Genomic DNA, 22595 nt, shown 5'->3' on the forward strand with positions numbered 1-22595 from the left:
ACGCACGCACGCACCGTCCTCGCGCCGGCTGTGCCACAACCCAGCTGCTGCGTCGCTGCGCGGTTGCGCCCCCCGACGCGCGCGGATGCGTTTTTTTTGCTTTTGCTTCCGCGGAACGGCGGGAGGGAAACGGGAACCGCGGAGCGAGTCGGCGTCGCGGACAAGGCGCGCCGCGACGAGCTGTGGGCACGGCACGGCACACCGAGAGGGTGCCGCATCCAATCCGCTCCTTCCCTCCCATGCAATAGTTCCGAGCGCAGCCCTCCGCCGGTCCGCCCTGCTCTCCGCTCCCCGGAGCGGCGTGCTATTTAATACCACCACCACCGCCGTGTCGTACTCGTGCAGCAGGAGTACATTGTATCGACCACCTCGATGGCGGCCATGGCGGGCGCCGCTGCCTCCTCCTCCTTTCGGATGCTGCTGCTCTTGCTGCTGCCGTTGCTCGCCACCACCGCCGCCGCCGCGGGCGCCAACTCCAGCGTCACGTACGACCAGCGCTCCCTCATCATCTCCGGCCGCCGCCGCCTCCTCATCTCCACCTCCATCCACTACCCCCGCAGCGTCCCAGAGGTACGGCTGCTGTCCCCCACCGCGCGCAAGCGCGTGCGATGGGCACGCATTGCGGGTGGTACTAGTACTACCGCGGTAACCTTGCTGCTCGTGCTCGCAGATGTGGCCCAAGCTGGTGGCCGAGGCCAAGGACGGCGGCGCGGACTGCGTCGAGACCTACGTGTTCTGGAACGGTCACGAACCCGCCCCCGGTCAGGTCTGGGGCGAAACTAAAAAAAAAAAATCGTGATGCATTTAGCTTGTTCGATCCGTAATAAATTTAGTGTTGTTTTGTGTGCGATTGGTGAATGCGTTGCAGTACTACTTCGAGGAGCGTTTCGATTTGGTGCGCTTCGCGAGGATCGTTAAGGACGCTGGGCTGTACATGATCCTGCGCATTGGGCCGTTCGTTGCCGCCGAATGGACCTTCGGGTCTGCCTCTTTGTTCCGCTGATTGGTTGTAGCTGTACAGAATTACGGTGATTCGATATCTCTGGGTTGATGGGTTTATGTGTGCGGATGTACAGGGGCGTGCCAGTGTGGCTTCATTACGTGCCTGGGACGGTGTTCCGGACGAACAACGAACCATTCAAGGTGCAGCAGGAGCTTGTGAATTTTATGGCGATGTATGTGGGGGAATTTTGTAAGGTTGCTGACGATTCTAGCTACAATTTTTGTGATGTAGTCTCACATGAAGAGATTCACGACGTACATCGTGAATATGATGAAGAAAGAGCAGTTCTTCGCCTCGCAGGGTGGGCACATAATCCTAGCTCAGGTCTGAATACTTGTTATACTTATACTATCCTACTTGGGACACCGAAACATCAATCTGTTTTGACCAACTTTGAGATATGTTTACCTCACAATTGACGGTAGAATTGGTGCTTTGCAGGTTGAAAATGAGTATGGAGGTATGGAACAAACGTACGGAGCTGGTGCCAAGCCATATGTAATGTGGGCAGCTAACATGGCTCTGGCTCAGAATACTGGTGTCCCTTGGATCATGTGTGAACAGTATGATGCCCCTGATCCAGTGGTTAGTTTCTGAGTTTCTGACACTCAACACATTTTGCTTGATGCAACATGAATGCTTCTTGAAATATACTGGCATTCAAATTTCAGTGTATGGTATAAAATTCTTTTAGAAGCTAATACATTTGCTATATTTTGTCAGTGAGAGTGTGTCATAAAATTCTTTCAAATTTCAAATTTTGGGGCATCACAATGACGGAAAAAACTAAATGGTGAACAGAAGATAATTTGTGGCACTTGAAATTATAAGCTCACAATTGGTGATATGGAACTGCTATAACTATCATGACTGCCTACAAGTATTAGCTTCTGCAACTATTCTTCACATAATTATGTGGTTCGTAGCACATTGGCATATCTGTGTGATTGATGTTGATGTAAATAGAGTTTTTAGTAGATTCAGTAACTGTTCTTTTGCAGTTTCACTCACACATTCTTTTTAGAAGTAAGATCATTATATTTCATAATAACCTGGCTTTTAGAAGAAAGCCAAGCAAACAGGACCCAAGTTTCACTCGCCTTCAAATTTACTTTTGCAGATAAACACTTGCAATTCATTCTACTGCGATCAATTCAAGCCAAATTCGCCAACCAAGCCAAAAATTTGGACAGAAAATTGGCCAGGATGGTAACGGAGTAGAAACAAACTATATTTAGTACTTATGTTTCTTTACTGCACAATATGGAGTTGATTTTGTAGTTTTTTAAAAGGGAAGTTAAATGATTTACTACTTGTTCCTTCCTAACTGAATTTAGGTTCCAGACCTTTGGTGAAAGCAATCCCCACAGACCCCCTGAAGATGTTGCATTTGCTGTTGCACGTTTTTTTGGAAAAGGTGGCACCGTTCAGAATTACTATGTGGTATTTGCCTTTGCACGAGTTATATTCTAACTTAGCAAAGGCACACTGACATTTATTTTTTGTTGATTGCACTACTAAGGATTTTACAGTCTAATTCATGCTTAAGGACACATTTTGAGTCATATGAATACGCTGTCAGTATGAAAAACTAGTGAAATGCCATTTCTGAAAGTTAATCAGGTTTTCTTTATCCTTTTGAAGTACCATGGTGGAACAAACTTTGGTCGCACTACTGGCGGGCCGTTCATTACAACTAGCTATGACTATGATGCACCAATCGATGAATATGGTTTGGCTTTTTTTGCTTTTACAAATTCCATCAAGAACTATTAATCCTAAAGAGATCTTACTAGTATTTGTTGATCCGAAGTACAGGCCTTAGGAGACTTCCGAAATGGGCACATCTAAGGGACCTTCACAAATCTATCAAATTGTGCGAGAATACCCTGCTGTATGGCAATTCATCATTTCTTTCCCTGGGGCCTCAACAAGAGGTAAGCTTTGTTGTTATAGTCTTTGACCTAACTTTGTAGTTTCAATAATAATATATAAAAAACTGCATAAAACTTCTTAAAGGATAGTAACTTCAACCTGTATTTGTTGTGATGAGCATTATATATTCAAATGCTGCTTTATTCTATTATTATGAACTTATCTAATTATTTTCATCGTACTGTAATGGATCAGTGTTTTACCGTGCATAACTATCCACCTTTTTGAATTATTATGAACTTATGGAATTGATAATGTCAATGTTTGCTTGCAGGCTGATGTTTACACTGATCACTCAGGAGGATGTGTTGCATTCTTGTCTAACGTTGATTCAGAGAAGGACAAAGTTGTCACTTTCCAGAGCCGGTCGTATGATCTTCCTTCTTGGTCAGTTAGCATCCTTCCTGACTGCAAGAATGTGGTGTTCAATACTGCAAAGGTATTTGATGTTCTATGTTAATGGTTTTCAGAATTACAACACATGTTTTTGCAAAAGCAATGTTATTTAGAGCCTTGTAAAATAGACCTGTGTCAACAAATGGAACAGGTAATAGCAAAAGAATTAAAATGGAGCAAACTATGTGTCAAATACCATAATATTTTATGCTTAGTACGAATTATGTATGAAGCACCATATTCCATGGAGTACTTTTTCCCCAAATAATTGTAACTTTTGGCTCTTCACCTTTAGGTGCGATCTCAAACTATGATGATGGATATGATGCCAGCAAATTTGCATGTATCAAAACTTGATGGATGGAGCATTTTCAGAGAGAAAATTGGGATTTGGGGTAAAAGTGACTTTGTCCAAAATGGATTGGTAGACCATATTAATACAACAAAAGACACTACTGACTACCTATGGTACACAACAAGGTTGGTATACTGCATTCTGTTTAATGTATGCTTATTGTCTTGCAAATAGATTTGCATGTACCAACCAAAGAATAGAGATCTCTGCATTGTCCATATTAAAAGTTTATTTGACTATGCAGTTTCAGTTCATTATGTGATATCTGTTCTTTATGGGATATGCAGTTTTGGCGTAGATGGAAGCCATTTGGTTGGTGGCAACCATGTTCTTCATATTGATTCCAAAGGCCATGCTGTTCAGGCTTTCCTGAACAATGAATTTATAGGTCTGTTAAAAACCCTTGCTTTGCTGAGAGACAACCATCAAATTACCATGTAATACCATTTTCAGTGCAGCTGAGTCTTCTGAATGTCCAATTATATCAATATAGTCAAAATATATTCCTTAAAAGAAGGGTTTGTTGTACCAATATAATTCACCTCTCAAAAGATAACTGTATATCTTCAGCAGCACTTTCTTTGTATCTATACTTTTTCATTTCCCTTCAATTGTTTCAGCATGGAAATGCCTATGGTAACCCATTACCTCTTGCTATATTTCTTTCTTAGGTAATGCATATGGTAACGGCTCAAATTCAAATTTCACTGTGGAAATGGCTATCAATTTGAGGGCTGGGAAGAATGAACTTTCCTTATTGAGTATGACTGTTGGTTTGCAAGTAAGTGCCTACTTTTAGATATGACTAAACTTGTGATATACTCCTATTATTTACATGCTAATTGCTATTTGTGGCATGTCAGTTGTACCCACTTCTAGCTAAAGGAGAAAAACTGTAACCTGTTAACTTGCTAAGCCTGTTTCTTTTTAGCATCAAGCTAGAAATGCTCGCAACATCTGATTAATGAATTTTTTTGTGCCTTTTAAGAATGCAGGACCCTTGTATGAATGGGTAGGAGCGGGCATTACAAGTGTGAAAATATCAGGAATGGGAAATGGAATCGTCAATTTGTCTTCAAATAATTGGGCATACAAGGTACGGCCATCAGGATTATTGATTTTGTTTAGAGATTTGTGCAGTGAACTCAATTGATGGGAAAATAGTATTTGACTATTCCTGTAAAGCCATGGCTTCCTAGAATTTTTCCCTCTCTTTCGATAAACCTGGGTTTTCTTTCTATTATGATATAACCAGAATTTGGGGTAACTGCGGTGAAATGTTTATGTGACATTTATGTATTTCTTGGTAGATTGGATTGGAAGGGGAACACTATAATTTGTTCAAGCCTGATCAGGGAAAAAATGTAAGGTGGAAGCCACAGTCTGAACCACCAAAAAATCAACCTTTGACATGGTACAAGGTAGCCTTCTTCGATTTTATATTTTCCAGATGTGTTTTTCTCATTGTACTACTTGTAGTAAACTACTAATGCAACATACTTCTAGGTAAATGTTGATGTTCCCCAAGGAGATGACCCAGTTGGGTTAGATATGCAGTCTATGGGGAAAGGCCTGGCTTGGTTGAATGGAAATGCCATAGGGAGGTATTGGCCGAGGATAAGTCCTGTCAGTGACAGATGCACTTCCAGCTGCAACTATAGAGGAACATTTTCTCCTAACAAGTGCAGAACAGGATGTGGGCAGCCAACTCAAAGATGGTATGAAATAATATTTGGCAGCTGGCAGAGCTGATGATACTACTGTTTTCATACTTCTCTCACATTTCACATTTCTGTTTTACTTTTGGTCAAGGTACCATGTCCCACGGTCATGGTTTCGCACATCTGGAAACACCCTTGTGATTTTTGAAGAAAAGGGAGGGGATCCTACAAAGATAACATTCTCAAGAAGAACTGTGTCAAGTGTGTGCTCCTTTGTGTCAGAGCACTACCCTTCCATAGACTTGGAATCCTGGGATAAAAGTACCCCAAACGATAGTAGAGACTCAGCAAAAGTACAGCTAACTTGCCCCAAGGGTAAAAATATCTCTTCTGTTAAGTTTGCGAGTTTTGGAAACCCCAGTGGAACCTGCAGGTCCTACCAACAAGGAAGCTGCCACCATCCAAACTCTCTATCTGTTGTTGAGAAGGTAATATTTGGCACAAAAATGCACATCTATCTCAGAACTTGAGAGTCTTTGATTCTGACTTTCTGATACGTGTTGATGCATGTGGATTTGGATCAAGGCACATGAAATTTAGTCTTGGAATTTGTTGCCTGTCAGTTTTGACTTGTAGATATAGAGCAACTAGAATTATATTATGTTTTACAGTTCCATACAAGGAGACACTGGGTTGGGCAACTGGGAGGGTAACCTTTCCATTTCAAAGGAGCCATGAGTTACATATGAGTTGTCCAGTAAAAGTTATATGGAGATCTAGATATTACTGGCCATCAAGACTTTATAATTGTGCTGAGCAGTTCTTCACTTTATTCTTGGCAGGCTTGTCTGAAATTGAACGGCTGTACAGTCTCCTTGTCAGACAAGGGATTTGGAGAAGATCTGTGCCCTGGGATCACCAAAACACTTGCAATTGAGGCAGACTGCTCTTAAGGAGTCAAAGATTTTTGACTCAGCTAAGAGATTCATAGCTACAGATTTGCTCATCAACTTCAAGCTTATAGTGCCTGGGACAGTAGCATGCTACAACAATCTGGAAGTGAAATTCTACCTAGATTTAGATTACTACCTGTTGTGACTTGTGAGCATGATATTAGCACTTGCTTATTTGAATTTTCTTGCTCAACAACATGCCCAGGTACCCTTGATGGGTAACCATTGTGGATGCTAACCATCCACCCAAGCAAATGAATCAATTGCATTGCATGCATGTCAGGTTTGCTATGAACTATGAGTCAGAACCATTATGAGCCCAAAAGAAATGGGATATTATTTGTTGAAACTGATATAGCAGACACCAGATCGCACTAGGTGAAGTTCTCGGTTTGCTCTCTTCATGTTGTGTCGCGTCGTTATCTTTCTGATTAGCTCATGAATGAATGTATGGCCTGGCTGAGGAAGCAGTCAACATGGTGGTTCATCTTTCGTTATGATTGGGGAGACAAAAATAAGCTGTTCACTATGTGATACTGTGATCCTACTAAAGAGTCCAAGATCACAGTGTGCAAGAAACCTCTAGCCGATGGCTCCGTTTGCCGTAGTTTCTGGATAAGACCAAAGATCTGCATTCTGTTCCATGCTGTACAGAATGTATATTAAATCTTTTGATTAGACATGGATTAAGGAGCCGGGCCCTTTGACTGATGGAGAATAGGGAATCTCAATTTTTATTGAATTTCATCAATAGAGTCAGAAATTTGAACAGAGGCAAGAGTTTGTCAAGAGGTTGTCGGGAACAATATTTGGATGTTAGGTTTGAGGTTGGTGTCAATTTTGGAAAGCCCAGTAGGTCTGAGACGCTTGAGACTCCCTATACGGTGCACCGGCGGGCACTCAGCAACCATAATATTTGGTCTCCTGGAGAAAAATAGACTCGAGGTTTGGGTTATTGGGTTGGAATCCTATGCGAAGTGTGGTTCTTATCATGGATAGGGACGCGTTATATATCTTTGGTAAACGTAACGAAAATACACTCAAAATATTCTGTACATACAATGACATTATGAAGCGTGTATGGTTGTGTACAGTGCCCTTTAGAAAAGTATGCCTTTGGGAATCAATCATTTGTGAGTTGTGACAAAAACTTCTGGCTAAAAAGATACAAATATTTGAGAAAGCAGATCGTATTTAAACCCATTGCTCTCTTGGTTTTCCATCGTTGACTCGTTTGAGTAATCATAGGCGACATCTCATGATCTCAGCGGACAGAATCATATCTCTTACTCTGGCAATACTTTATATTCACTCAGAAAGACAGAAATGTATTATGTATTCATGTGTATAAGTTTAAAGAGCATTTTTTTCCATCCTTAAGGAGGTACATGAGGTAACAATGTTTTCTACGTAAAATTTGGTACCTTCTAGTATCTAAGGTACTGAGAGATATCAAATTTTACATATAGAACAGTAGTACCTATGGTACATTCTTGAAGAATGGTAAAATTGCTCAAGTCCAAAAGTATTCGATAAACAACAAGTTTCAGACTGTCAGTAAATAGAATAACCATCTTGTTGAGAATTTAGGATTATTTCACCCTCGTCTTTTCGCTTCTGCGTGTGCTTATAAACCAAAATTTAATTTTTAACTTTAAATTTAGAGTTAATTTTGGGGTTTCTTTACCGTAGTTTATTTCCTAGCTTTTATTTTTAGAACACTAAAAACACGTATATAAAATTTTTTTTTGTAAGTTATTTTTTATTTACAGATATATAGTTTGTTTTTTTATGAAAAATCCAACGCTTTATAAATTGAATCAATTAGGAGAAGCCGCATTTCTTTTGCCCAACAATCCAACATGATTGTCGCATTAGATTGTCTGTATTTAGAGCCTTGTAAGGTAAGCCTTAAAAAATGTATTTACGAAGAGTAGCTAACTATTACCTTTTTTTTATATTATAAGACTTCCTGACTTTACCTAGATTCATACATATGCTAATGAATCTAGACACATATACGAACTATATATACATGGATATGTGGATGAATCTAGGTAAATCCAAAAAGTCTTATAATATGAAACGGAGAGAGTAATATATTTCAGGTTTGCTATTTGTCAATCACTTGAAATTTTTTAATCTGTCAATAGAACTTTTGTTGTCCATAGATTTGTTTGAAGATCCATTCTTGTTGCCCGCATGCTAATTTGTTTGGTTCCATTTGTTACCGTTCGATTTCAATATGTCATCTCACAAAATCGATCGATGAATTTAGTTTTTTTTTCAAGCGATTGATTAATAGGTGGCCCTAATATATTTTTGCTAAGATTGGCCACCAGGCTGTTCACCTGTTTATCCATTTCTTAATTTCAAACATTAATCATTATTGTGACTTATATGACCAAATGCATAGCAAGTGTGCATTGTATACTAGGACTGTACTAGCGTATTGGAACACCAGGAAAGAAAGTAAGGCAGGCCCAACCATTTCTCCGCTCGGGGCAATATTAGGATATATTGCAAACGAAGGGGTTATTGTTTCACTTATTCAGCAAAAAATAAATCAGACAACATATTTACAAACAAAAAATAATTTATGGATAAGACTTTTATATATATATATATATATGTATGTATGTATTAATAGCGATCTAAAAGTAAATGTTAAAAAATAAATTAAGATGAAAAAAACCTAAAATCAACTCTAAATTTAATGTTGAATTTAAATTTTAACTTATAAATATGAGTTTTACTTCTATCTTTTCTTTTATATCTCGAGGTACCGGTACCTCGCGGTACCAAATCGTTTCTAATCTTTAGATCCAACAGTGTACATCTTACTTAGCTAGATTTAATGGTGAGAAACGATTTGGTACCTCGAGATACCGGTACCTCGAGGTACAAGAGGAAGGATGAGAGTAAAACTCTATAAATATAAGTATAAGTGGAAAAATAAATGTGCAGGCGTGTTGTACCAGTATTTTAATAGCAGTGGGCATTGCATGATTCGGTGTAGATATGCAGGGGCCTGGACATGAATGATTTGTGCAATCTTTTAAAACAAGACTCACATCTGAAGGTTGATAGCAAGAAGATTGGCAACTTCAGCAATCACATCCTTGCAAATTGGTGGGCAGAAGTTTCTTGTTTATGTCACTTGTTCAAAATTCCAATCAACTGATATCACACATATCAATCAGAACCTCCTTTTATAAAGATCATCTGGTGGAATTTTGCAATATTTGAACAAAAGAAAAAATGGTTCTGCTTCTGTATAATTTCGAGAATCTAGCTAGATATATCTTTCCCCAATCTGCCGACACTTAAGTGGGAGACACCACTGTTAACTATGATGTCGTATACTGATGTTGCATCAGGTCGTTTCACATGTACCAACAAAGACATGAAGGAAAACCACGTCAAGAAAAAGAAAGAGAGAAAATTATTCGAATAAATAGTTCATTGCTCGGTTTACCTTAGTGCTGATGAATCATCTGTGATTTGGACGCCAGCACTGCGCTTGCCAAACTGTCATCACATTGCTCTAATCCTAATAGTTTGAAGAGATGACGTAAAGAAGAATCTAATCATGCTGCCCTCCTGGCTTCGAGTCCGACCTACAATATCATCATCAAGTGACACTATTCTAAGCAACCTTTACTATTATACAGCTTCCAGTAGGAAGGAAAATGACAAGATCGAAGTCATTATCAGCTAGGGAGACATATCTTAATTTTCTATCAGGAAAAGGCAAGGCCAAAGGAGATGAATAATACTACTATCTACCTAGATAGGCTCCAAGAATTTGTAATATACAGGCCAATGATTTGATAAACGAAACATATATTAACATATTGTCAACTTTTTTTTCAATAAATTTGTAAATTTGGGGGTCCCCTGTCTAGCCAATAGCCAAAGCTTTAGCATTTTTGGTAAGTTCTTGGTAATTTAAAATATCATAGCATATATACCTTTCCATGGCTGACAATGTACCATCGAAGTTTCTCAACAAAAAGAAAGAAAATGTTCACATAAATATTCTGAAAAATGAAGGTATCAAATGTTCAAATTAAACATATCTAAAATGTTGCTTTTTAAAATATATTCATCTACTCCTTGTTTGAGAACTGGAAATTTCATTGTCATTTCCCTCATGTTTGATCAGTTTCCCCAATCAATAAATTTGTGTTGTTTCAAAATATTTGGAAACCTATTTGAACCATTCATTTTTAGGGGAAAGATAAACATACTAGATGCGAATTCCATTTTACTCCGTTAAACTATTTCACCGGAGCCCAGTAAACTATTTTCAACTTATTTTGCACCCTCCAAACTGTTGAAAACAATTCAGTTTAATCCCTAGGCCGCGTTCGTTGTGAGGGTGGGTAAGTTAATTTACCTGGCGCAGAAAACATAGTAATAGATTAGTATATGATTAATTAATTATTAATTATTTAAAAAATAGAAAATAGATTAATAAGATTTTTTAAAATAACTTTCTTATAGAATTTTTTGCAAAAAATATACCATTTAGCAGTTTGGAAAGCGTGTGCGTGAAAAACGAGAGGGTAAGTTAACTTACATGGGAGCATTGAACGCGGCCCTAGTGGTATCACTGGTATTTATATTTATTTGTCTCTCCCTATATAGGTCATATTTTGCACTAAAATCTGGTACGTTCGTGATAAACATGTTAAACCTGTCTCAGCATTTATTAAGAGTTTTCTATCGTTGTTTACATAGGTTGAAAGTACCTAAAAGTGATTTAAACATCAAGATTTTAAATTTCAAGCAAGCAGTCATTAAAAAATTGAAATATTTTTAAACTTTGAAGTTGTGCCATTATGGCCTTACAAAATTGCAGCTTAAATACAGCTTATATAAAGCAAAACAAAAAGGAAATATGTTATTAGGGAGTAAATTGAACTATTTTACATAGTCTATGGGGATTAAGTGATCTATTGAAATAGTTCAAGAGAGAGAAGAAAATGAATTTTCCTGACGTTTTGTTGTCAAAAAAGTGAGAAAAAACTGTTGATTTATTTGAACTCCATGTGTATATCTGATCCTCAAACAGGATTGTTTCAGTCTGATCCTGTGTTTGTCCTAGCTTGAAAGAGACCTGCCCTCTTTGGAAATACATATTCGGATACTGACCAGTGTTAACAAGGCGAAGCGAACTTACTAAAGAGAAAATGACCAGATCATTGGATTCTTTTGGCTTCAATAAATCATTGGATCCCATGTTGTTGTCTCGACTTTACTCCCAGTTTTTCTTCGAGTGAAATAGGATTGAAATGCTGATCCCATCGCAACTAACAAAGATACACTCCACATGATCGCACGCTCGCTGCTGATATAGCTCAACGATTCGTATCTTCTTTTCCACTGGCGTCTACACAATTTTCACCCCCCCCCCCCCCACAACTCCCCTCTTCTGTAACTAACATCCGTTTGAGTGTCCAGATCACGAATTAATGGTGATTTGATTTGGACTTGCCATGAGGGTCAAACCAGTTCACCTTTCATGTTTCGCTCACCCACAGAGACACCCATGTTGCAGCGTCGCTACTACTCCTACCTTTGCCGAATTTGCCGAATAGTCTTTCTGGTATGACCTGCTTTGCTTTTCTGTAGGCTCGGTGTGGACGCCTGCTTTGCCCGGTGAAGCCTGGGCCAATGATTTAGGGCTAGTTTAGTTCGCGATTTTTTTTTGGTGTCATATCGGACGTCGAAAGACTATTTCGATGGCTGATTATATAAGGTATCAGAAAACTACGAGCTAATTAATCCATCATTAGCACACGTAATTAGTGTAATAGTTATGGCTAATTATACACTAATTAGGCTCAAAAGGTCCGTCTTGTAAATTTCTTCCAAACTGATGTTCTATATATATGTGTTCAAAGATTCCACGGGATTTTTTTAACTGCTTATTTTCCGAGGAATGCGTCGCATTGAATTGTTGGGGGTACTAATATGGTCATAATTCGGCAGGATTGTCGGCCAAAAGTGACCCCCCAACTGCAAGCAATGTTCTAGCTGCTTGGACCTTCACGTGACTGCTCCTAGATTAGTCGATTTATCACTGCCTCACTGGACTACTGGAGTGAGCCTCCTACTCTCCTTGTCCTTGCTCGATCCATGTACGTATAACATATTAACATGCATTATGCATAGTCTCATGCAAGGATTTCTTGGCAGGTAGATCGGGAGGGTGAAAGGAGTGTAATTAACCGGGGTCGTTTACTACGTCCGGTTGACCCGTTAGCTTCCACGAGTTACGGATCGGGGTTTGCTTTCGATGCCACATGTCCAATTGCGCTCCTGGCCGGGAACTAACCGCGATCCGAATAGAAGCGAAGAACAAACAGTCCAACCTAACCATGAGAAACGAGGCTAGCTAGCCCACCGAACTAACCGGAACCGAGCCAAAAACTAGCGGCGCCAAGACTGACGTGAGTACGTGTGACATGCAAAGATATGATCGCGACACGGAGCGGATGCACGGCCGAGCCCCCATCTGCGGGCTTTGCCCTGGTGATCCCCTCCTCGTCTCGGGCTCTCGGCCGTAGTTAAGCTATTAGACCTTGCCCACCTACACGCGCGCGGACGCGCGACCCACCTGCTGTTCCTCGCGACGAGCCGTCCCATTCGTAGGGTTCCTTTTTACCGTTTTGGAATGGTGGGGGTTGTCGCTCGCCAGTGGTATCGTGATTATCGTGGTAAGTGATATTATCATGAAAACTATAAAATTTTACGAAACGTTACCGTGATACCGGTAAAATAAATGTATGATATTATAACGGGAACATCATGAAACGAACTTTTTTTATCATTCTTGAGAAGTTCTTGGGATATTAATGTAAAATTCAGTTACCTTGATATACAAATGTATCTCAAGATACTAAACTTTTATTAACTTAAATTATTTTTAAGGATGTTAAAAAAGTTTTTATGAACTATTTTAGAAAATAACCAGTACCCAGTTATCACGTCTTATGATAAACTGTGATGGGTTGATCGGGCAACGCACGGTGTCCAGCAGCGATCTAATCAGGGGCATGTAAAATGAAGAAAACTATTAGCACATAATTAATTGAGTATTAGCTTTTACAAACTTAAAAATAAATTAATTTAATTTTTTTAAATAACTTTTATATAAAACATTTTTACACGTTGGTCAGTTCCCAACGGGCCGTGCGGACCGCGGCGTACGACTGTACGTGCGACAAACATCTTTTGGTTTGCTGCGGGCGCCGGCAGCACGGACGATTCGGCCTGGGGGGGCTCACGATGCTCGTGGCCGCTTCTTAATTCGCCGGGGTTTGCGTTTGGGTTCGCGTCCCGATCCTCCTGATCAGCCACGCCCGATCGAGATTCGAGAAGCTAATAATAACGGATTATATAGTGTGTCCCTCGAATCGCGACTCGATCCCCCGTGCAGTTTCCTCTACTGCACTGTACTGCACGTGTTCGTCGATCGCGCGGACTCACTTCACCCCCATCGATCGAGAAGAAGCAGCATCACATATCTTTTTCTACTGCAAGTTTACAAACCAACTCCAAAAATTTAATCCACGCGAGATCGATGGATCGATCGATCACATCGCTAGCTGCTCCATTTACTCCAGATCCGAAGTTACTACAACTAGCACTATAAGAGCAGTATAATAGTAGGCTATAAACCAGCTATAAACATATTTTAAAGAGATAAAAGAGAAGAGGTGAGCTACTAATTTATAGCCAGCTATACACGGACTCTAAGACAAAATATGTGTATGACATGTGAGACCATGTATTGATGTTTTATAAATAACTATAATATAAATTAACTATAGATAGATCGGAGCTAGTAGTGATATCCTATTGATCTTGCTCTAACAACAAGAACTAGAGCCACCACGGGCATCCAGTGGGGGCAGCTAGTGGCCTGGTCATCAGCTCGTCACGCACCTTGGCTCCAAACCCTGCGACAGAATACGTACGCACCGCTGGCATCTCTTTGTTGGCACCCTTACCACAACGTGCCTATTCAATTCCCCGGATCAAGACCGGTACGTGTACGTGTATACCCCCCTCCCCTACCCCGTCGCGACGCCGTCGTACGTGGCGTCGCGTCTGCAGCGAGAGTGGACCAGGTGGCGATGAGAAGGCGAAGGCGAAGAGGCGTTCGCACATGCGCACACGGCCGTGACGACGCGCTCGGAACGGAAGAATCCAAGGCGTTCTCGCGTGCCCATTGACTACTGGAAACGAACGTACGTGCCACTCGCAGTTTCTAAAGCCATTCGAGTAGCAGTAGTACTAGCTCGTGCTAATATTTTTATACATCAATCTGTCTGGTTGTGTACAGGTTTTTAGGGGTATTTTTATACCATTCGAAGTATTGTGGTGACTCAGCCAGCGTGATAGGCTGACAGGCAGCACAGTGCGAGGAGAGCAACTTGATCTCATGATCTGAATGGTGGTGGATCAAGCGGCTGTGGCGCAAGTAGAGACACACCACAAACACAGCATGCACGAGCATCGCATTTTCTTTTGGGCCGGTACGGACAATAATTGCTAACCGTGCCGTACTTATTCCCCCAATCATTCACCGGCCTCCATCAGATAAAACCATACTAGCGTAATCATGAACTTTAGAGCAAGTATAATATCTGGCTATAAGGGTATTCCCAACCCAATGATTAGGATGGTGTCCATAACATTAAATAAGTTGTCACCTAGTATGAAAGATGATGTGACAAGTGAATAAATGAGGAAAGAGAATGAAAACATGTCTTGCATGAGACATGGTTTCTACACAACATCCAAGATATCATGTGAGATAAGTAGCATTAAATTTAAGTGCGAAATAGTGGTGTTTGCATTGAAAAAAATATGTCTAGTAATAGTTTCTTGATGATGTACAGTTTATGAAAACTACATCTAGTGGTGTCCATAACATTAATTAAGTTACCATCTAGAATAAAAAATGATGTGGCAAGTGAATAAATGAATAAAGAGAATGAAACCATGTCTTACATGAGACATGGTTTCTACACAACATTCAAGATATCATGTGAGATAAGTAACATTAAATTGAAGTATGGAATAGTGGTGTTTGCATTGGAAGAGTTGTGTCTAGTACTAGTTTCTTGATAATGCGGAGTTTATGGAAACTACATCTAGTGTTATGTATAGGTTGGGAATGCCCTAAATCGGCTACGTACTGAATTAAAAGAAAGATGAAAGGAGAGAAGAGATGCACATTGTAAACTTATAGTCAGCTCGGTCATAAGAACTAACAAATTATGTAAGAGAGACAAGTAGATATCATATATTAATTAGGACAGCTTAGGGCATATACAACAGTGTATACAAATGTTATCTATAAGTTATATATAAACAAAGAAACAAATAACTTGTACAATATGTTGTTTACTTAGCACTCTCTATAATATTTAATACATTATTTTTTATTTTTATATTTATTGCATGCAACCCATACATAAAGTTTTTCTCAAAAAAGTATTACATGCAACTTGAGAACACGTGCTCAATCAGTAGATGAATCGATGTCTCTTCCAAGTTTTTTTTAAGTTAATGGTGTCACATACGTAGGATGATTAATCTGACGTGGATGTATATAGACGGCTATTATCTCATTATTGTACATGCCCTAGATAGATAACTAATATATGGACTATAATAATTTTTATATTATGCTCTGATCGCAAAACCGACGCCGCAAAACAGAACGCGGCTCTCGTCGGCCGTGCGTGCATCAATACACTGTTAGTGTGTTAAACCAGTTAATGGTGGATTTGGATCTCAAAAATGTAGGCCGGTTTCGTGTTATGTGTATTTCAATTATGTAACCAAAGCACGGCTATCCAATTCCTTGTCAATCATATACATAATAAAGTGAAGTGTAATCTTTGTATCTAAGATCAATTTTTCCATCCAAGTATCCGGAGGTATATTTTTTAATATAAAATTTGTTCCATTCGATTACTCACTTCGTCCCATAATATAAGACATAACTATTTTTTCTCTATCCCATAATATAATAGGTATATGCAAGTATCTATTAACTAGCACATTCTTCACCATCAAAATGTTCATTCACATTATATGCATGTATACATGTATCTAGATAAATCTAAATTAGGATGTTTATAACTTTTTTTGGTCTTGGTATTAGAGGCAATGATATTTACGTCTTATATTATGGGAGGAAGAGAGTAGGAGTATTTGGTAACTCGAGATACTAAAATTGAACCGTAAATTTTGGTACATAAAAGTTATTTTTAAAGAGCAATTTTATCATTCTTAAGGAGGTACCAAGAGGTACCACTGTTTTTTATATAAAATTTGGTATCTCTTAGTACCTTAGTTACTAGACGATATTAAATTTTACATAAAAAAGAATGGTATGTCATGGTACCTTCTTATGGATGAAAAAAAAAACTCTTTTTTAAAAGATGTAAAATCGTTCTAAATAGAGACTCTCGACTAGTAACCTTTACAATTGTTGTGACTTTTCTTGAAGCAAGAATGAAAGAATCATAATCTAAAAAAAAAACCCCAAACCAAACACACTCATGAATTTGTCCTTTTATATTAGTCTACATTAACTTGCAACATAACCATCAAATTCTTCTGTCCTCCGCAAGAGAGGTAGAGGGTGGCCAGTCATGTCCCTGTCCACTGCCAATTCACCCCACATGCAATTTTTCTCTCTCTAAACACCAGTTCAAATAAATGCCCCCCCTACATAAAAGCCACTCTTCTCTCTCACTCACACACTCATCAGCTCGCTTGCTCTCACTCTGGCTTTTTCTCCTCTGCGGCTCTGCCACTTAACCACCTCCCTCCGTAACAAACCAACCGCTCCTCGTTTCGCTCCCGTCCCTTCCCTCCTCCTCCTCCCGCTCGTCTTGCTCCCGCGACCAGGAGCGACCGATCCGCCGCCGCCGCCTCCCTCCGCAATGGGGAACCCGCCGGAGCTGTACCACCGGATCCTCAACATCCCCAGGGAGACGTCGCCGCAGGAAATCCGGGCGGCGTACAAGAGCCTCGTCAAGAAATGGCACCCCGACAAACACCCGCCGTCGTCCAAGCCCGAGGCCGAGGCACGCTTCAAGGCCATCACCGAGGCCTACGAGGTGAGCCAGCCAGCCGCTCCCCCGGCGAACCAGATGACTGCGTGCGGGCGTGCGCTGTGGATCGCGACGTGTGTGTCGTGATGGTTTGGGCGGGCTTCTTTGCGCAGGCGCTGCTTGACCAGCAGGAGAACAGGGCGGTATTCGGGGTGTGCAACGACGGCCGGGCGGGCGAGCGGGCCACGGCGTGCGACGTCGGCGTCGTCGGCGTTGGCGTAGGTGCGCACATCGCGAGGACGCGCAGCGACGACTTTGGCGCGAGGATTGGGGCGCCCGGGACGCCGGCGAGGGAGTTCAAGAAGGTGTACAGCTCCGGAAACTCCGGCGGGCGGCGCGCGTTCGCCGAGTTCTCCAGCTCCATCATGCGCAAGGCGCCGCCGCTGGAGCGCAAGCTCGAGTGCACCCTCGAGGAGCTCTGCCTTGGCTGCAAGAAGGAGGTCAAGTTCACCCGCGACGTCGTCACCAAGAACGGGTATCCTTCTCTTCTCCTCCCTAACGCAGTTCCACCACCTAACCCCGTGAACAAGATTGATTGGAACTCTCACCTGAATTCCGGCGAGCAATCGCTTGTCATCCATTTCAATTTTAAAAGACAAACTACAATTCGATGCAACCGGAACAACCCTGACGTGATTCACTCACGCACCTACATGCCAATTTTAATGGATCGATGCTTAGAAACTTGAGGGTAGGCAAGAATTCAGAATTTGTTCTGATGGCGACATCCATTCCACTTTGTGCTCCCCAATTCTCTGCTTTGTTTGGGAAAACGCTGGATGAACAGTTAAACAGCACAACCACTTCCTGCTTTTCCAGGCAATGGCGCACTTCTTTTTTACAGTGGAGGGTGACTGCTTTATAGGCTGCATTTGTCAGTGGAATATTTAGCTTACTTTGGAACATAGGCATGAAAACCTTTTTACACAAGTGCCCTTTGGTGTGTGCCTTTTCTCTTCCTGGTATCTATCCTATTCTTGCAAGATTATCCTACCTAAACTTAAAAGCATAATAACAACAGCGTTGATCAGGGTTTAGTATTAGGATCCAGTCTTGGGGAGATAAAATCTCAAGCTGCTTCGTTGCCACTTGTGCGTATACGTGTTTGCCGGGGGGGGGGGGGGACTTTAAATACACTAATTTCGGATCAATCATCTAGCAGAGTGGTCCTTTTGGGCAAATACTAGTAGGAACTAGGAAGTATTCCTAATTCATTTTTTACACGTTGAGGGCAGTGGTGGTGGTCTAGGAAGGTTCAGTGACAGTGACTCCCGAGCTCCTTTCCTCCTCGGATCCTCTCTTGGAATGTTGATGGAGTGGACTAATCACCTTCACTGGGGTTTACACCTTGGACAGGTCAATCGTCAAGAAGGAGGTGAGCCAGATGGTCCTGGTGAAACCGGGGTGGAAGAAAGGGCACAGGGTCACGTTCGAAGGCATGGGGGACGAGAGGCCAGGGTGCCTGCCTGCCGATGCCGTCTTCGTCATCTCCGAGAAGAAGCACCCTGTCTTCAAGAGGGTAGGCAACGACCTGGTGCTGAAGGCCGAGGTGCCACTGGTGAGCGCGCTCACCGGCTGGTCCTTCTCGTTCAGGCTCCTCAGCCGCAGGAAGGTGAGCTGCTCGTTCCAGGACGAGGTCATCTGCCCGGGGTACGAGAAGGTCATCAAGGGGGAAGGGATGCCCATCGCTGACCAGAGAGGAGCACGGGGCGATCTGAGGGTGAAGTTCGAGATCGCCTTCCCGAAGCAGCTGACCGACGAGCAACGCGAGGGCCTCGCTGACATTCTGAAGGGCTGTGCCTGGGATTGAGTTTTGTAATGCAAGGTTCAAATGTATGAAAAAAATTTCTCAGCCTTGTGTTAAAAACACTCAGTGTGAGTACATAATGAGAGACGTCCTTGTACATACAGGTATAATATATGATGATGAAAACCGAGTCTTCTTCTGTGGATAGTACTACATGCTTTTCCAGATGAGCTGTATTGCGTTTTATTTTGATGAGATTTGGCGCACCTCTGTTTTGTCCATAATGGCCCATTAATTACTCCCCACTTCATTTATTTAACTATCTAAAAAGCGGTGCTTCGTATCATTCTACTGCCGTACCGAATGCCACCCCCACCTTCTATGTGTCCACCTGTTCTCCAGGCCCTTTGTCTTTTGCAGAAAGCAGGAACAATGATTTGCCTAATTGTCGATCATTTGCGTCAGTTACAACGGACGTGCCGGTAACAGCTTTGCCTAATCCCTTCCTTGGCTGATGAACCGCAGCTTTGCTTTGTGCTTTTTCCCTGCTTTTGCTGCACCGGTTGACAGCGCTGCAGTTGCTGAATCCCCAAGGGATTCAGGGTTATCACAGTCGTTATGAAGCTGCCAATGGGCCATTTCTTGGGCCAGGAGAAGCATTGGCCGATCCGTAAAAATCGACGAGATGGACCACAGCCATGAATAGATCGATCAATACTCGAGTGAAGTGCGAAAAATTGAATGCAATGATCTAGTTGTTGGATCACAAAGGAGAGAAAAGAGCTGGAACGGTGGGTGCAGTGCAGGCTCCCCAGCAGATGTTGGGCCCTTGTTGTTCCTTGATTAGAAAGCACAACCAAATCGTTCCCTGTTGCAGCACGCAGTGGTTGTTGTTCAATTAGCCTGGCGGCAAGCCGTGGGGATTCAATTGATAAAAGATGTGTTGTTTTGGAGATTTTTTTATGAAAGATTATCGATTTTTATAGCTATTTAATAGTGTAAACAATGTAGTTAATTACTACAAAGTTAAAATTCTATTTTAGAAAGGCAAGATGATAAACTTCTATATAAAAATTTTTTGTAGAAAATATATCGTTTAGTAGTTTGGAAAATATCAGCATGGCTGCTGCACTGATGATACTCATGAGACAAGTAGACAGGCTGGGGCTTGATCAGTCAATGAGGCCGGTGTGCTGCACTATGCCTAACGAACCCGCATTATGGCGTGTTGCAACTGCAGCAAATTCGACAAAATGCCGCAAAATGAACACTATTTTGCTCGATAAATCCAATTGATACCTGCTATGTTGTACAAATCCTATGTTAGAAAAAACAGTTGGCAGTGGCAGCGGCGGCGAGGAAAAACTAGTACTGCATCACCGTCGACGACATGTTGAGCAGCGGCTCCAGCGCGTCCGGCGAGAACTTCCTCGCGAACAGGAAGCACGCCGTGGTCGGCCTGGAGTTGTACATGCAGGGCGTTTCGCTCCTCCTCAAGCTCTGTATCAGGTCCGGCGTGACGTCGCCGGCGGCGTAGGTCACCGGGTGCGCGCCGCCTCGGGACCAGTCGACGTACGTCACGGTGCGGTTGGAGTTCGCCGCGCCGTGGAGCATGGTCACGAGCGTCGGGAGGTAGTGCTCGTCGGGGTAGCACGACGGCAGGCAGTGCTGCCGGAAGAGCGGGTAGTACCTGGTGTCCGCCAGGACGCTCACGGCGAGGCCCCGGCTGAGCTCGAACCACTGGGAGCCTTTCCTCCACTGCGGCAGCGTGATGTCCGGCTCCATGCGGTGGCTGTACCGGCCGCGGCACGTCTTGTCCTTGTGGTAGTAGACCTCCACGAAGCTGTGACGCGAGCCGGTGAGGTAGTCATACACCGTCGGGAAGCTCTGCACCGGTATGCAGCTCTCGGAGAGGAGGACGAACCGCTCGTTGGAGAAGTCGAGCAGCGCGTTCGCGAGCAGCCGCTTCTCGGCGTCCATGAGTGTGATGGAGCCCCATTTGGTTTCCTGCAAGGGGAGAACAAACAAAGCAAGCCATGGTCCATGGAAAGATCAGATCAACGCCGCGATCGTGAGCTCAAGAGCGGCATTTGACGCCACCATGGCGTCGCGCCGCTCGGCGTGCATTTGTGTCGTGCGTGCACCTGGCTGGGGATCTGCCGGCCGTAGAACGGCGAGTCGTCGGACACGTTGATCACCACCCCAGGCGGCGCGTGGACGTAGACAGAGAAGAGGCCCTCGTGGCCACGGAAGAATCTCTCCCAGAGCGGCGCCAGCGGCAGGACGCCGCGGCCGGCGAGGAACATGAACGCCACCTTGGGCACGCGCTGGAACGGGTACTCGCCACCGGCCGACGCCGGCGACATCGTGGCGCGCCAGAACAGCTGCTCGTCCGTCATGTCGTGCATGAGCCGCGTCGGAGCCACGAACTCCCCGAAGCTACCGCCACCCCCACCGCCGCCGCGGTACCGGTAGACCGTGTTGCTCGGGAAAAGAATGCTCGTGTAGGTGTTGCAGCACCGGCGGTGACCGGTGGCCGTCCACAGGCCGGCGACCACGCCGGCCGCGAAGATCACAAGGAACACGACCGCCTTGGTGACGAAAGTGAAGCGCTCCTTCCTCGTGAGCACAGCCTTGAAATCATCAACCACGGCCTTCATGCTTTGTCGCAGTGGAATGCAACAAAACGCAAACCTACGAGTAGCCAAACGGCAGAAGCTAATCAAAGTGTCAGAACAAACTGGGCGCGAACTACAGCAAGTTCAAATTGCAGAGCCTTGCTTGGCATGCATGAACAGGGTAGGAGGAGATTTTAAACGACGAATGGATGATCCGTAGCTTGGAAGACTAACTAGCATAAGATGCCAGGATGAACCAGACACTCCAATGTCCAATTCCTGATTCTTCCACCTGACCTGGAGGTTCAAGAACATAAGATATGGACACAGAAAGAGAAAGGTATATATACTTTGAGATCAATGTAAGAAAAGCATGAATATACGCATAGAAAAACGCCAAAAAGAGAGGAGGATTCAAGGAAAAGGAACTTGCACTTGTAGGACTGAAATCCTGAAAGTAGTTCTACAAGACGTACATAGGACAAGCGTGATCTGGAGAAGCATATCTCTCCTTGGTAATGTCAGCGCTAGAAGCTGTACATCCATCTCGCAGAATGGCAGTTTGCTTCGAGGACAAAGCAAACATAGAAATCCACTAAACAGTACACAATGTCCGGATCATGCAGCATTAAAAGCCAATCGGTATATTTGTAAAAATAATAATTCGTGAATAGAATTTTTATATACGTATCTTAGCGATCTAAAAACCAAAAGAAAAATAAAATATAAAAAAACTTTAAAATCAACTTTAAATTTAAGATTAAAAATTTAAATTTT

At 42.6% G+C, this 22595-nt stretch overlaps 3 protein-coding genes across 3 annotated transcripts; 2 read left to right on the top strand and 1 right to left on the bottom strand.

Moving 5' to 3' along the window:
• The first annotated feature begins 319 nt into the window (after positions 1-319).
• Positions 320-6805, top strand: LOC102713141 (beta-galactosidase 3). Its single transcript, XM_006645037.3, has 19 exons — positions 320-570; positions 671-766; positions 869-981; positions 1077-1143; positions 1235-1327; positions 1445-1588; positions 2124-2212; positions 2341-2446; positions 2648-2735; positions 2822-2940; positions 3213-3377; positions 3630-3814; positions 3977-4077; positions 4361-4470; positions 4678-4785; positions 5000-5110; positions 5196-5407; positions 5502-5838; positions 6193-6805. The coding sequence occupies exons 1-19, from the start codon at positions 373-375 to the stop codon at positions 6301-6303; spliced, it is 2553 nt and encodes an 850-aa protein (XP_006645100.2). The 5' UTR covers positions 320-372; the 3' UTR covers positions 6304-6805.
• A 10283-nt stretch (positions 6806-17088) lies between these two features.
• LOC102706625 (dnaJ protein homolog 1-like) lies at positions 17089-19481 on the top strand. The gene is made up of 3 exons (XM_015835055.2): positions 17089-17459; positions 17567-17928; positions 18810-19481. Exons 1-3 carry the CDS (start codon positions 17283-17285, stop codon positions 19261-19263), a joined length of 993 nt encoding a protein of 330 aa, XP_015690541.2. The 5' UTR covers positions 17089-17282; the 3' UTR covers positions 19264-19481.
• A 908-nt stretch (positions 19482-20389) lies between these two features.
• Positions 20390-21983, bottom strand: LOC102713419 (glycosyltransferase BC10-like). Its single transcript, XM_040520534.1, has 2 exons — positions 21345-21983; positions 20390-21207 (listed from the first exon to the last, which is right to left on the bottom strand). The coding sequence occupies exons 1-2, from the start codon at positions 21858-21860 to the stop codon at positions 20566-20568; spliced, it is 1158 nt and encodes a 385-aa protein (XP_040376468.1). The 5' UTR covers positions 21861-21983; the 3' UTR covers positions 20390-20565.
• Between the last annotated feature and the right edge of the window lie 612 nt (positions 21984-22595).

This window comes from Oryza brachyantha, chromosome 1 (assembly GCF_000231095.2).
Source record: "Oryza brachyantha chromosome 1, ObraRS2, whole genome shotgun sequence".
NCBI classification, from domain to species: Eukaryota; Viridiplantae; Streptophyta; class Magnoliopsida; order Poales; family Poaceae; genus Oryza; species Oryza brachyantha.